This window comes from Nannobrachium achirus, assembly GCF_963921795.1.
Source record: "Nannobrachium achirus genome assembly, chromosome: 24".
Classification (NCBI taxonomy): domain Eukaryota; kingdom Metazoa; phylum Chordata; class Actinopteri; order Myctophiformes; family Myctophidae; genus Nannobrachium; species Nannobrachium achirus.
Window position 1 is genome coordinate 19,941,434 of NC_137831.1, and position 16,184 is coordinate 19,957,617.

Here is a 16,184-nt window from a genome sequence, read left to right on the forward strand (position 1 = left end):
TGCCATACCTTAGCAACAGACATGATGAAAAGTACATTTTATTATTTCCCACTGTAGCCTGCAAGGTATGGCAGCTGCCATAGCTTGCCATACCCAATTGACGCCTCTGGGGTTTACTGTTATACAGAACCGTGCGGATTCCGTGGTAATCTGAACCAAACCAGAACAGTTGACGATTATAAAAAAGGGACCCGAACTCAGTGGAACCACGTGGATATTATAGCCTACAAGACTTTCTGATACAGAAATTGATGTGGTGGTGACTCGTTGAATTAAGGCAACTGAGAAAAGTCAGCCTTCCTTGCGCCATCATAACATTAATAAAACAAAACAAAGGTTGTATATTTGCATATTAAGGTTTAATGACACGTAAGACCAAATCATAGGCCTACGTAAACCAAATGGAACCGTACGGGTCCATTTGGCGAGGCTGTTTTTTCCCCCCAGCCCAGCTGTAGCCTGTAATTATCGCCTAATTTTTCTCTGTCCTGCGATGGTGTTTGCGTGCAGAGAATCATCAATCATATCTGATCATTTGAGTTATAAATGTCCATAACGTTGTACACTCTGTCTCTTCTCTTTCTCTCTTCTCTCTCTCTCTCTCTCTCTCTCTCTCTCTCTCTCTCTCTCTCTCTCTCTCTCTCTCTCTCTCTGCTCTCACTGGGCGCAGTGGGGCAAAGTAACTAAGTAGATTTACTTATACTGTATACTCAAGTAAAATGTTGAGGTATTTGAAGATATGATTAGGCCTATTATATTATAAAACATCCATTGATCCACTTTAGCCGTACGTTTTATGCCTATATGCCTATAACAAGACAACTAAAGGAAAGAGAGAGAGGGGGAGGGGTTATTATTACCCTTATTACTATACTACTAACTAGGTAACCTCGCACACCAGGCTTTCTGACTAGGCAAGGGGGTGCCTCTCCGCTGAGCATGCATTGCTGCGTGACAGACAGACAGACAGACAGACAGACAGACAGACAGACAGACCTGGCCCTATTGCGAAGGGCAAATGAGTTGTACAGTAGTTATCTAAACCGGAGCATGGAGGAGCTTGGAACATGCATGGTACAAAAAAAATGGCGGAATGGCAGAGAATCTATGCAGATTAGCAGTAGGCCTAAATGGTGAGGCCACATTCTCATAATATAATTCGGTTTAGTCGTGCGAATGGGAGGGGTGAAGTTGCCACATTCTTGCATATTTAATTGATACGTTTGCACTCGCACTGCACTTTGTCATCCGAAACAAGGAATCGTCCGTGCACGTCTGTCCAGGGACATGAATGTATCCAAGCTGCATAATAATGCCTCCTCCATCTCCCTGTGTGTAACCGCAGGACCCCCGCAAGCGCCGCATTAGCCTATTTATCAGCGGTCAACGTTCGTAAACGGGCAATCAAAAAATAAAACCAGCGGCGGCGGGAGAGTCTCGCAAAATCTACCAGCAATAAACCAGACAGAAAATACTTTAGCAAGATATGAATATCTACGAAGAGGACAACGTCTCTCTCTCTCTCTCTCTCTCTCTCTCTCCCTCTCTCTCTCTCTCTCTCTCTCTGCCCCTCGTCTTGCCCTCCGCTGGCTCACTCGCTGCGCAAAAGCGTCTCCATTTGGACATGATTTGGCACAGAGAGCAGCGCGCGCGAGCTAGGGCGAGAGACCCACACATCGGCCTATATTATATTAGCCTATAGCCTATATATAGCCCCGTTTTCACTGAGTCAAACTTCTGGAAGTTTTTTCCAAAATGACGGCAATTTTGAAATTCACGCCATGTGAAAACGGCCACTTATTTTGTCTTCCGTGAGTTTTGGTGTCCCAAACGTGACGGGAAAATACCTAGTAATTTTTGCCTAAAGTCCCGGCAGAATAGAAATATCCCCACAGTGAAAACGGCATACCGTGATTTTTACTTTTTTCGGACAAGCAGGTGCACGCAAGGAGCCAATATTAACAGTTAAAGCATTGTAATTGGGATTGAAAGCTTCAGAATCCATATTGCATTCGAATGTTATGTAAGCCAGCCAAACACAGAAGACAGACGTCGAGAAATGCAAGCTTAATGCTAGATCAATGCATGGTTCAAAATTATTCTATAGCCTATTTGTAATTAAGCTGTGTGGGTTTTGATACAAGTCCGCTCTGGAGACAGGAGCGCGATGCGCTCGTAATGTGATAAAAGCTGGAATCTTTACCAACTTTTTTTACGGTGCTATAGCCTATTTTTTGTCTGAGTGAGACACAATGCGCTCATTTGGCCTATGCTGTGATGAAAGTTGGAAGCTACCAACTCAAAGAGCGGCATCATTAGTTAATAGTTTCTCGTCGTAAAGTGTTTTACTGAGCAGCGAGCGAGTGGATGACCAACATCCATCGGTGACGCGTGAAGAAAAAAAAAACAAGCCCACAATCCCACATGTGCAACACGTTGCATAAGCGATCCTTTCTGAACCTTATGTGACACACATAAGGTTCACATGTGTTGTTTCATGAAGAATATTTCTTGTAACTTGTTAAATCCATTGGTGAGAGAGAAAAGGAGAGACGAACAGACGTGACTCGCTGCTGCTTTAGCAAGCGACCAAGCGTCCAGACGCAGACGGTGTGGTAAGCACTGGTTGCCATGTTTGCTAATTATAAGCGACTATGGTCTTGATTTCCGTAAAGTTGCGTATGTATTGATCGTTTCTGGCTGCTTTTTATTTGTTGTGATCTTTTAGATCGGTAATTGTCAAGTAGCTGATGTGGCGATGCTTATAGTTTTAAATTGCTTTTGTGGCCTAGATAATATCACTTTTTGGGGCTTATTTTCGTACACCTGGTTGCTTATTTCTCTCGCAAAGTCTGGCAACACAGATTTTCATTCCGTGATGGTTTAGTAGTGAAAACGATGTATTTTATGGCGATGCCAGCATTTTTGCTCATGTGAAAACACCCAAAAAACAAAACTCCCGGCAAGTTGAAAATGATTATGCTAATTATTTTGCAGGAAAAATTCCGGAACTGTAGTGAAAACATGCCTTATGATATACAAGTTACTCCAGAAGCACTTTCCTTTCATCTAAATGTGAGCAACTCCTCACAAATAATACACTATGTGCGATGGAGGGAGGGGTGATCAGAAATTAAATCAATGAGGGGAGGAGGCGGCCAGAATGGTCAGAAATCTAATGAGAGCGGACGGTCTGGAGGGGGATTTAACCTCGAAGTGTCGTTTTGATTGCCGTTGGAACTAACGGTCTAACGCCCGTCCTGCGATAGTCATGAACAGCGTGACACCAGATAGATATAGATAGATAGATAGATAGATAGATAGATAGATAGATAGATAGATAGATAGATAGATTATTATTATTATTACCCTTATTACTACTATACTACTAAGGCAAGGGGGTGCCTCTCCGCTGAGCGCATGCCCGGGCCGGGCCCAAAGCCCGATACATAATTGACAATTGGAGACCGGCCCGGCCCGAAGACCGACATTTTTCTAAACAAGCTTAATTGCAGAGTGCGTGTAGCGGCGGCCTTTTGTTTTCATTACATTTTAAATATTGGTGAAGAACAGAGACATGATACCCCTTTCCAACTGTCTTTATTTAAAAAAAAAAAACAGCTTGGAGCAAATGGGGATATAAATGTATACAATTTGCTATAATTGTGACAATTCCCAAATCATTTTTTTTACTGTAAGAACAATTAAACATTCAAGTGGAGCCTGCGCTCTCGCCAGTCAGGCAGGCATATTGTATGAAACTGTACATTTTCTTTTCCTATGTAAACTTCTAAATAATAAAGTCTTCAATACAGTAGTAACAGAGGAGGTGGGCCAGGGCCTACAGCCTCAAACAAACAAACAAACAAATAAAAACGTAGGCCTAATCCCTTCAATCGCGATTCAATTGTGAAACAGGTCCCGACTCCCGAGGACAATTTAACAATGAACAATCCTTTGAGTTTGCGTTGTGCGACATTTGTGCAATTAAAATAAACAATCTCAAGTTAAGTATGTGTATAAAATATTAGAATGAATAGCCTTAATCAGTCAAGCAACGAAACATTCCCATTCCCTGGTTAAATTAAAGTATATAAATAGGCTAAACAAATAAAATAAACAGCATTTGTTATTTTAGTCCGTAACACAGCACTTTTCTTTGTATGAATCAACACTTATTCGTTCAGTTTAATAGTCCCAAAAATCCAGCGCTGGGCGCAAGGCCGCGCCGGGAGGCCGTGTGTAATGGTCACCGTTTGACAGGTAACACCTGTCACAATCAATATAATATTTAAATGACAAAGGGATAATATGCAAACATGGACAGTCTGACAGCAGAATTGAGCGTAGACATACAGATTAGAGCTTTGGAATCAGGTGCGTCCAAATAATAATTAATTAATTGATACGTGCACTGCGCATGTAGGTCATGAGTCATGATGTCCCGATATAGGCCTACATCATAGCATTTGATTTTGAATATTATCATAGGCCTACTGCTGCTATGCATTGTGGTGAAGAAGGTTTGTAAAATATAGATAGGATATGCAGCAAAATTGTTCTGGAGGGATGCGCGCAGATCAACCCCGCAAGCATAGACGTTCTGTGTCTGGTTCTGGTGGTGCGCGCTCAGCGCTCTCCTCTGCTCTGTGCCAAATTATGTCTGTCTGTCTGTCTGTCTGTCTGTCTGTCTGTCTGTCTGTCTGTCTGTCTGTCTGTCTGACTGACACACAGACAGAGTGTGTCATCATTGCCTCGTTAAAACCAGGCAAAATGGATTTTGGATTGATATAGGCTTAAGCGAAGGAGCGCCGACACTAAATAAACTGTGACTGACAGGGACAGTAGGACTACAGGTGGGTAAAACGGCATTCATTAGCTTTTATCAAACTGCGAGCCCAGCATTTGTTCTGTCTTTAGTGGTCGTGCGCTCTGCAGAGGCGTCAATTGGGTATGGCAAGCTGCCATTGCTTGGCTACAGGGGGACATAATAAAATGTACTTTTCATCGTGCCTGTTGCTAAGGTATGGCAACATGACTGGTACCAGTCATGTTGCCATACCTTAGCTTTTTCTGAACTGACGCCACTGGCGCTCTGAGCTGCCCTGTCTGTGCGCTGCATGCGCCTCAAAGAGAGGACGCATCAGAGAGAAATAACATCGTGCTTTAGGCAGAGAGAGAGAGCGAGAGAGAGAGAGAGAGAGAGAGAGAGAGAGAGAGAGAGAGAGAGCGAGAGAGAGAGAGAGAGAGAGAGAGAGAGAGAGAGAGAGAGAGAGGGGGGGGGCACCTGATTCCAATAGCTCTAATCTGTATTACTTTGATTTCTATGGAGTGCATAGGATAGTGTAATGGTCACCGACAGCAGACAGGTGAGGCAAACATGGACAGTCTGACAGCAGAATTGAGCATAGGTGAAATGGCTCTTCAACGGCGGTGAAACGGCCAGATAGGTTAGGTGAAAACACTCTCCTCCACGGCAAAAGTGCCCCGCGAAAAGACCTGGCGAAAATGTTATAGGCGATTATGCCTGACACCCCACCGGTCAAGGAGATCTTTTTCATTCTTCATGACACACATTCAGTCAGTCAATAGCAGCTGTGCTCGGGCGCTCAGACCGCAGAGCAGATGACAGAGAGAGAGACGCTTGCCTGGCTGCAACCGATCTGACTAATACTTGTTGTGTATATTGTGAATGTGACACAATGCATACACACATAGCTAGCTCCAAAATTTTTTCTTTATTTATTTTTCTCAAGCCCGACCCAGCCCAAAGCCCGACATGTGCGTGACAAATTGAGCCCGGCAGGCCAGGCCGCTGCTCAGAGCTGAAGTTAACAACTAAACAAAACAAACAAATAACGAAATAAAGGTCTAAACACAACATAACTGAACAGAACTAAACAAATAATAAATAAAGCAATTTAACTGACAACTTAACCAGAAGGCAGCCATTCCGAAGGGCTCAACTTAGGAACACCAAACAAAACAAAAACAGTTAAATAAATAAATAAATAAATAAATAAATAAATATAAATAAATTAACGAAATATGTATAGTCTCAATCAGTCAAGGATTAAAACATTTGGTTAAAATGCAAATATAAAAATGGGCAAAACAAATAAAATAACCAGCATCTGTTATTTTAGTCCATAAACACAACACACTTCTACTTAATATATTAGTCCCAACCAGCAGGGCGCAAGGCCGTGACTCATGCATGCGCTGATCTGAAAGTTACATTTCAACATCACATCATCGCCCAAATAATAATAAATAATATATTCGGAATGGCGGGGTGTTTCCAGAAAATGAAACGAAATCTATTTGGTTTCACTTTATACTCTCAAGATTTAAAATATCCATTTGGTTAACAACTCTCCATAATTTAGCTGTGGACCACTTGGAACTTCCCCCAAGGACCAACGGTGGTCCTTGGCCAACGGTGGTCCTTGGGGGGGGGGACCACCAGGACCACCAACTCACCAAAGGACCACCGGTGGTCCTTGAGGGTCTGTATTTTATCCCAATTCAAATAGGCCTATATAAAGCAAATTTGCTACGTCAGCCAAGGAGCACAGAGAGCATGCAGCCCACAGTGGAGACAGACCAACGCATGCTCGCATGAACGTCTGGATGTTTTATTTGATATACACGTCTACACACACACACGCAGGTTTAGCGCTGAGAATCAAATGGGTGGCACATATCTCACACGTGCGTTCCAGAGCAGAGCAACAAGTCAATCACGCGTACAGTTCATGGCGGCGCTGCATTTGACCGTGTCGTCTCACGCATGATGGCCACATGGCCATTAGATGTATGCGTGCGTTAACACATGCGTTCGCCACAAACGCCTAATTAAACGCGTCCCTGTGTACCCCGCCTGGCCACTTAAATGAAGACACACAGATACGCGTGCCAGCGACGCCTACGTGTAAGCTATTAAATGCCATTGAATAACTACAGGAGACGTCCATGCGTTCAGTACAACACAGATAAAATCGCATGCGTGCACGCATGCGATGCAATGCATTCGTGGCATAGAAAAGCCTCGATACACACACACACACACACACACACACACACACACACACACACACACACACACACACAGGACCGCCCCTCTCTCTCGTTCACTAGACACACAGCGACAGGCGATAGCGTCTTCTTTCACGGACCTTTCCCCAACTTCAAGAACATAACTTGTCTATTGTACTTTCTGATTCTGATTCTTAAAGTGCCATAAATCCCATCTCTAGCATGATCTCTAGTGGAGCGAGGAACTGACTGCAGCTGAACTTGCTCGGTCTTTGATTGGGATCACGCAACGCTATATTTTAGCGGTAATTACGAGACGATTTCACAGAAATTATTACAAAACAGTACCACAGGGAATACATGTGAAATTAGATATAAACGTTATTACTTGTTTTATTTTCAAGGCATTAAATTCACTGGCCCAAACGGGCAAGTCCCTGGTGAGTTCTGGTGGCCCTGTCACTCTAAAAAGTACATCAGGGCCAGCGGGCTGGTTCTAATGTCGACGCCTGAACAATATGCAAAAACACGTAAATGACTAGAACATTGACCATTGTACCCTATACATACTCATTCACAGTGGTGGAAAAAGTACTCACAATTTATAATTAAAAGTAAAAGTATCAATACTGCAATGTAGAATCACTCCGTTACAAGTAAAAGTCCAGAATTAAAAATGTACTTGAGTAAAAGTACAAAAGTATTGGTATCCAAATGTACTTAAAGTACCAAAAGTAAAAGTACAAAATGTTTGAAAATAGCAGATCTACAAGCTCACAACGCGTCGCACCGCAATGCGTTGTGAGCTTGTCGATCGGCTATTTTCAAATAGCCTTGGTATAAAATAGGGCTAAAGTGGTTTATGTATGTTTTATAATATTATAATGTATATCTGCAAAGTAACTACTAACTGAAGTTTTCAAATAAATGTAGTGGAGTAAAAGTACAATATTTGGTTCCGAGATGTAGTGGAGTAGAAGTAAAAGTATTGGAAATCGGAAATACTCAAGTAAAGTACAAATAACTAAAAAATGTACTTAAGTACAGTACTTAACTCATTTAGTGCCACCCCTTTCACCACTAGAGGGCGCCCAGTGGCCAGAGAAAATCCCATAGAGATATGCTGGTATATGCAGAAGCCCTGCAGCCATGACTTGCCTGAACACTTTCCTTTGTGCATGACTGCATGTACAGGAAGAGGATGAAGTTAGCTTGAAGTTAGCTATTGGCTACCAAGCATTTTAGAAGCCTTATTTTCGTCAACTTAGCCATGATTAAACCTTGCACACCTCATGCATGGGGAAAAAACAGAGAAGAATGAGCTCTGAAAAATCCAATGCAATCCAGAGTGGATTTGTGCAGTTTGTTCACAGCTTTCAAACAAAAAAATCCGATTGGAAATCCGTTCAGGCATTCTTGAGATAATCGCCCTTATGTTTTACATGTAATGTAAACAAAAATGGCTGCCCTGTATGTTAGATGGGGTTGTATGGGGGTGGAACATGCAAAATCGCGATTGAAATCATGTTCACCAGATTTGATGGGGTCCCAAAAAAAAAAAAAAAAATTCAAAAAAAATTTTTTCAAAAAAAAAAAAAAAATTTTTTTTTTTTTTTTTTTTTTTTTTTTTAATATCCCGAACTTGTTCGGGATAGGCACCCTGTGATACGATCATATATCCCGAACTAATTCGGGATAGGCACTCAATGAGTTAAGTAATTGTACTTAGTTACTTTACACCACTGCTCATTCAAGAATTAGAGCAAAACTAAAAGGCACAGGGTTAGCTAATGCGTGAAGGAACCATTAGTCGGCAAAGGGTACGCAAAAGAAAAAAGGAAAATAGATCATCGCGCCGGGGTCAAAACCATCAAACCGTCATGGCCGACCCGGGGGTAGGAGAGCCCATTTCCTGACACTTTGGGGCCGGTGGGCTTCGGAGATAACATTAGAGCGATGTGAAGACGGGGTCCGTGCCGTTGTCAGGCAACAGCGCTGCAGCATTCTCCCAGTCTCCAGCCATCAATGCGACACTCAGGTTATTTAAAGCAGGATGATTAATGCCTCGAGAAATGGCAAGCACCTGCCCCAGCCGCCTCCCTCTCTCTTTCTGTCTGAGCGTGCATGTGTGTCTGTCCGTGTACACGCATGCCTGTAAAGTGTTTGTGTCTCTACACTTGTAAAAAGCTTGTCTATGTGTGCGGGAGCCTGTAATGTGCATATATATACAGTATATTAGGGGTGCAATGGTTCACAAAATTCATGGTTCGGCTCGATATTTTGGTGACACGGTTCGATACTTTTTCGATACAAAAAATAAACAGAAATGTATTTTATAAATGTAATTTATAAATGTATTTTTATAACTATGTATTTTTTGTTTTAACTTTGAACAATACGGTACCCAACCTATCGGGTAGTGGTTCTCTAAGTGGGCTCTGCAGACCCCTAGGGGTCCTTGAGGGGGTTCCAGGGGAATGTGGATGTGGAGTGGTATTGTATTGTATTATTCGGTACAGGGTCATTTTGTTCTATATTTTTCGGTTCGGTTCTATATATATATATATATATATATATATATATATATATATATATATATATATATATATATCCATATGTGTTTGCGTGTGTATTTGTGTCTGCCTCTGCATCCAAACCTACTTATTTATATATATATATTTTCTTTTTTTAGTTTTTAGTTTCTTTAAGATTTGTTTTGGGGATTTTATGCCATTATTGATAGGACAGTAGACTGACAGGAAATGTGGGCAGAGATGGGGAGTGACACGAGGCAAAGATCGTCCGGATCGGGAATCGAACCGGCGACGCCGCCAGGCATCCATGCCCATGTGGCAATGCCTAAGTGGTATGCGCCTGGACCAGTAGGCCAGTGGGCGCCCCCCATATTAGAGTTTTTTTGAGTGAATGTGTGAGTGCGTGTGTGCGTGTGTGCATGCGTGTGTTAGTGGTGTGTGCCTTTTTACCTGCACACGCACACACCTGTGCATGTGTATGCATTGCGCTGACTGAACCGGTGTGCTGGCAATTAGAAGAACCACTGGTGTCGGTGTGCACATTAATCATGCTCTTCAGCTGAAAGAGAGAAATGGGGCGGAGATGGGAGGGTGGGGTGGGGAGAAGGGTCGGAGGAGGGCGCGGCAAGTAGTCGGAAGAAAAATGAGAGTCTGCGTTGGGCTGATTCGGAACCGCTCTATCAGTGGTGTAATGTAACCATTAGGTACTGTACTTAAGTACAACTTTGAGGTATTTTGTTTTTTAGTTGAGTATTTTCAATTGTCTATACTGTTACTTTTACTTTTACTCTACTACACATATTGAAAACTTTAGTTATTTGTTACTTTGCGGATATTACATTTTAATATTCTAATTTAAAACATACGTTAACCAATTTAGCCCTATTTTAGACCTAGGCTATTTGAAAATAGCCGATCTACAAGCTCACAACACGACACGCTGTGAGCTTGTAGATCTGCTATTTTCAAACATCTTGTACTTTTACCTTTGGTACTTTAAGTACATTTTGATGCGAACACGTTCACAAAAGTACATTTTGAATTCCGGACTTTTACTTGTAACAGAATATTTCTACATTGCAGTATTGAAACTTTTACTTAACTTTTCAACCTGTCTTCATATAATAGGTCCTCACTAATGTTCATAATAAAATAGCACAATTCTTTTCTATTCAGTCTGGGTCTCATAGGAGAGCTGTCAAATCCTTCTACCGGTGACATCATCGTTTGACAAAAAAAAATTAAATAATATTTTTGAAAAAAAATATTTAGATTTTTATTATCACGAGAACAATGGCTTCCACTTTAACATTGCAACTTTTTCAGGAATAGAAAGCCTGCAGTTTCTATTAGCTTGCATTTCCCATTGATGATGTCACCGGTAGAAGGATTTGACCCACCCACAGCTCTCCTATGAGACCCAAACTGAGTAGAATTTTTTTTTAATATTTTATCATGAACATTAGTGAAGATAGGTTGAAAAGTGGCGGAGTGCCCCTTTAAGTCGCCGTTGTCAGAGGGGTCTTTGGAGAGTTTAGCCGAACAGGGTTTTGGGACACTGGAGAAGTTCTGTGTCAAATCCGATCCCCAGACAGGCATATTACCAGTAAGACTCCCTAAATCGGGAGATAAGCAACCGTCAGGTCACACACCCAAACTTTAGAAGGCAATGGTAGCCAGTCAGGAGGAAATATGGGAAATGGGACAGATCCATGTTGATGACATGACTTTAGATAGGAGGTAGGAGCAGTGTCCAAAAATGTGTTTTTTAAAAATCGGCCTGATGGTGGCGCTAGATGGGACAGATGCATTTTGATGACATGACTGTAGGGATACTGTGTACCGCTTTGCGTGATTTTAGGACAAAATCTGTAGGAGCAGTGTAAAAAAATGTGTCTTTCAAGAATCGGCCTCATGGTGGCGCTAGAAGAGGGCCGTGTGAGAAATGATATGAGTAGGGGAAAAGTGTGACTCGACGTTTTCCATGTGTCATGGCCATAATTAAATAGTCAATTACCGGTAGTCATATTTGGGACAAATTCAGGTCACCACCTAACATTGGTCTGATGGTAGGTCTCCAGACGGCCGGACGGACTTTGGCACTCGCCCTCTCTCTAGGTTTCTCTGAAAGGCTAAATAACAATGCACTTATTGTTTCAAAATCAAATAATGCATTTATTTCACAAAACATAGCTCTATAACATTCCAAATAATATAACTATGAACATTCTAACATAACATTCTAATCACTGAGAGGAATTCTAAAATATAAAGAACAATTGCCAACTGCATCATTGTCATTAAATAAAAACAAAAAGATGAGATCATATTGTCTTTCTTCCTGCTCATGCCATGGCCATGCAGGTCTCTTTCTCTCCCTCTATCATGCCATGGCCATGAAGGTCTCTTTCTCTCTCTCTCTCTCTCTCTCTCTCTCTCTCTCTCTCTCTCTCTCTCTCTCTCTCTCTCTCTCTCTCTCCCTCTCCCTCTCTCTCTTGTTGACCAAAATTCATTTTCCTGTAATTTCCAGAATAGAATTATGGCCGCTGAATGTTCTATTTGCAACCACGAAAGGCAAGCCAAGCTGAAATGAAAGTGATGTGACCCTATGTTATAGTCTAAATGAAACTGTCCTTGGTCCTGATCCATGTAATACTAGCGACAGTGCTGTGTGGACCTATGTAAATAGCTTAAATGTATCTGTCCATGGTTCTGAAATAACAAACAGTATGTTTCTGCCCAGATCAGACCAGTAAGACTCACGTTGCATACACAAACTTTAGAAGGCAATCAGGAGGGAATATGGGAAATGGGACAGATGACATGACTTTAGAGATACTGTGTACCGCTTTGCAAAAAAAAAATCTGTAGGAACAGTGTCCAAAAATTGGCCATGATGGTGGTGCTATAAGAGGGCCATGTGAGAAATGAGGGGCTGAGGTTGTGGTTTGCCATCCAAGGAGTGTGTGTGCAAAGTTTGGCATCGATAGGGCAAACAATGGCGGAGATAAGAGTAGGGACAAAAGTGGGACGTGACGTGTGACGGACAGACGGAGAGACAGCCGCTGGAGCTTTTCATAGTAACTTGCGACCTGATGGTCGCAATAACAAAAATGTCAAAAAAAGCATTACCGTCACTTTTATCTCAGGCAATATTTTTGGGGAGGGATATATTTTCTATTTGTCTATAATAAGGTATAATAGAAAGGTCTAGTAGAAAATACATCTGAGGGCGCAAAGTAAAGCCCACTCTTGCCCCCTTGTGACCTCAGGTGTGGCTTCAAAGCTAGGTATGTGATAAATAAATCATCCCCCTGCAGTCATCGTTGCACAACGTTATCCAGCCAAGGCAGGGCAGACGTGATGCAGCCTGCCTCGCTGAATCTCATACAGTATGTTATGTGCTTAAATTGTTTTGTCAGTGGCATTAATTGTATTCCACTCAGACAAACTTTTTCAGAACAATGACCTCATCATCTACAGCATCCATCTCACAAACTTTTTCTTTGTTTTGTTCTTCATGTCTTCCAGATGTATGATTGCAGATGAGGTGAGCACACGACGCCAACGCCGTTCCAGGAAATACTATCCTCTTCCTCAACGACAAAAAAAAACAAAACAAAACAAAACAAAGAACCTCGGACGGAGCGGAGCCGCATTGCATTCTGAATGAGTTTGTCAGCCTCACACAGCATTCCCACATGCCTAATCAGTTTTGACAACAGAGTCATTCGGAGACCTTATTACTCTTGGGCCTCACGTCGGCTCACCCGTCATGTGCAATTTACTGCAGAGCCTCCGTTGCGATTGACTTGTTGTTGTTGTTTTTCCACCCCCCCCCCCCCCCCCCCTCCACCAGGGACGTGCTGGCCATTGGGAAAAGCGGGACAACTCCCGAACGGCCGGTTCATTCCTGGCTGGTCCAGGCCGGCCATTAGGAAAAAAATTAAAATAAAATGTCTGCCTTCGTTCCATTTTGGGGGCTGGGCGGTCAACAAAGTAGATCGTCACTGTCGGGCAGAAACCTTGTTTCTCCAAGTTTCAAAATTGTACATTTTTTCGCAAAGCAAAGCCCTGCTTCATCATATAAGGCCGTCGCACAAAAGTAGTGAAAACAGCAGATCTACAAGCACACAACGCCTCGCGGTGCGAGGCGTTGTGTGCTTGCAGATCGTCTGTTTTCACTAGTTTAAATCATTTTTAAAATGGTTTTGGACATTCAAGGTTTCCACCCGACAATGACGAAATATAACTCATGTAATTGGCCCACTGGCTTGTCACTTGTCATGATCTGAAATGGCAAATCTTTGAGTAGCAGCAGCGCTACTAGAGAGAGATCTCTCTCTATAGCGCGCAATGAGGGCCTTTTTCCCGGGCTGAATCAGGGGCCCAGCATGTCCCTGCCCCCACCACTGTTCTCATGGAGTGTTTTTCATTTTCTCTGTCCAGATGGGTCTTGGGAAGACGTTGCAGGCCATGGCGGTGGCCTACGCCTACAGGCAGGAGTGGCCGCTGCTCGTCGTGGTGCCGTCCTCTCTCAAATACCCCTGGATTGAGGAGCTGGAGAAGTGGATCCCCGAGCTCACGCCCGGAGACATCAACCTGGTGGAGAGCAAGAGTCACACCACGTATGTACACCAGCCGCACAGCTTTTCAAAGTGAGAGCGGACAGGGGGGCCAATTGGAAAGGATATTATATTATTATAACTAAATGTATATATATTTTAAGGCTGGGTAATATATTGAAAATGTATCGATATCGAGGTATCAACATGCAAGGTATACATATCGACGAAGACGGCTTGAAATGAGGTATTGGTGTATGTGTCAAATGAATTAGCAGACACATTATGCATGCACGTATCACATGCAAAAACGCAGTCCATCTGTAACCAGGTGTGGTTATTTCAATAAACCATTGTTTGAAAATGGAAATAAGGCATTTCATGTCTTTATTCTATGTGTATTGTGCAGTGTGCTTGCATGGATATGCTATTCATTATCTGGGTTTGGCAGGCAGTGGACCTAAAGCAGAAAAATATTAAAAACTATATAATGCAATTGTTTTTACTAATATCATGAGTAATATCGATATTGAGGTATTCAACAACGTTATCGAATATCGAAGGTTTTCCTAATATCGCCCAACCTTAATATATTTACTCACCAAATAATTTCTATTCAAATTCAATTCATAATATTGTTATTGTGCCAGCTTAACCACTTTCAACCTGGCATCCCTATTTTGGACCATAGACTGTAGAAAAATATGGACGGTGCGACGCCATTGCTTTGTATGCAGCGAAAATGAGGTTTTCTTGTCCTTTGTATGGGTGACGCCATCATTGTTTGAAAGGTACCCCAGGAATCATAAGGAATGCTATTGGCTGCCAACAGTCACGTGGAACCGCAGGGATACATGGGAGAATGTGGTCGGAGCCTCCCGAAATACAGCAGACGAAGAAGAACACAGCCGGCTGGTATCAGCTTAGTTGACCCCTCCCCCCCCGCAAATTTATCATCAAGTTTAAGATAAATGGGACCATATTTGCTCAAAACGCATATCATGTTGATTGAAAGGGAGTTTTTCACTAGCGACAGGAACCATAAAGTATTTATAACAACGTTTATTAAGGTTAGAAAATCAAAGGGGAAAACGAATAGGGTCCAATGTAGACAAATTCTTTTTGGTACCTCGCGGGGGGAAAACAGCGCAACTAGAGGCCAAACATAGGACGTTTTAGTTCCGTATTGGATTCGCTTTAAATCGGCGGAACTATGCCCCTGTTTTGGACATGTCATTATTGTGAAAAATGTTCAGAGATTTTCAAAAACAAATAGCTGATCTACAAGCTCACATCTTGCATCTCAATCAAATATGAGAGACAGCCGCTGGCCGCTGGCCGCCGCGTCCACGTCCATGGACGCGGCCGTGGACGCGGACGCGAAAAAAACGTCCGTGGACGCGAGGCCGCGTCCTCAGACGCAAACGGCCGGCCGTCCCGGCCGTGGACGCGGCCGTGGACGAGGCCGTGGACGCAGACGGCCGGGGACGCGGTCGTGGACGAGGCCGCGGACGTGGACGAGTCCATGGACGAGGCCGCGAAAAAAAGGCAGCCAAAAAAAAAAAAAAAGGTGTCTATTGTATGTATTTTTTGATGGAGAATTCAAATATGACCTTCTTTTTTGCATAGGACAACTCTAACCTGCATCAATTGGTATTTTATAATTGCCAATTGTACCCTATCCATCTGAAAAACAAATTGGATGTCTATTGTATGTATTTTTTGATGGAGAATTCAAATATTACCTTCTTTTTGGGATAGGACAACTCTAACCTGCATCAATTGGTATTTTATAATTGCCAATTGTACCCTATCCATCTCAAAAACAAATTGGATGTCTATTGTATGTATTTTTTGATGGGGAATTCAAATGTTACCTTCTTTTTTAGATAGGACAACTCTAACCTGCATCAATTGGTGCATCAACCTACTATCTATCTATCTATCTATCTATCTATCTATCTATCTATCTATCCATCCATCCATCCATCCATCCATCCATCCATCCATCCATCCATCCATCCATCCATCCATCCATCCATCCATC

The 16,184-nt window shown here is 42.5% G+C and overlaps 1 protein-coding gene across 1 annotated transcript in view; it reads left to right on the forward strand.

Annotated features, from left to right (window-relative positions):
- zranb3 (zinc finger, RAN-binding domain containing 3) overlaps positions 1-16,184 on the forward strand; it is a 135,600-nt gene that overhangs the window by 8,846 nt on the left and 110,570 nt on the right. Inside the window, exons 3-4 of the mRNA XM_080720396.1 lie at positions 13,104-13,122; positions 14,022-14,200. Coding sequence (XP_080576522.1) covers positions 13,104-13,122; positions 14,022-14,200 — 198 coding nt within the window. The remainder of the gene's footprint in view (positions 1-13,103; positions 13,123-14,021; positions 14,201-16,184) is intronic.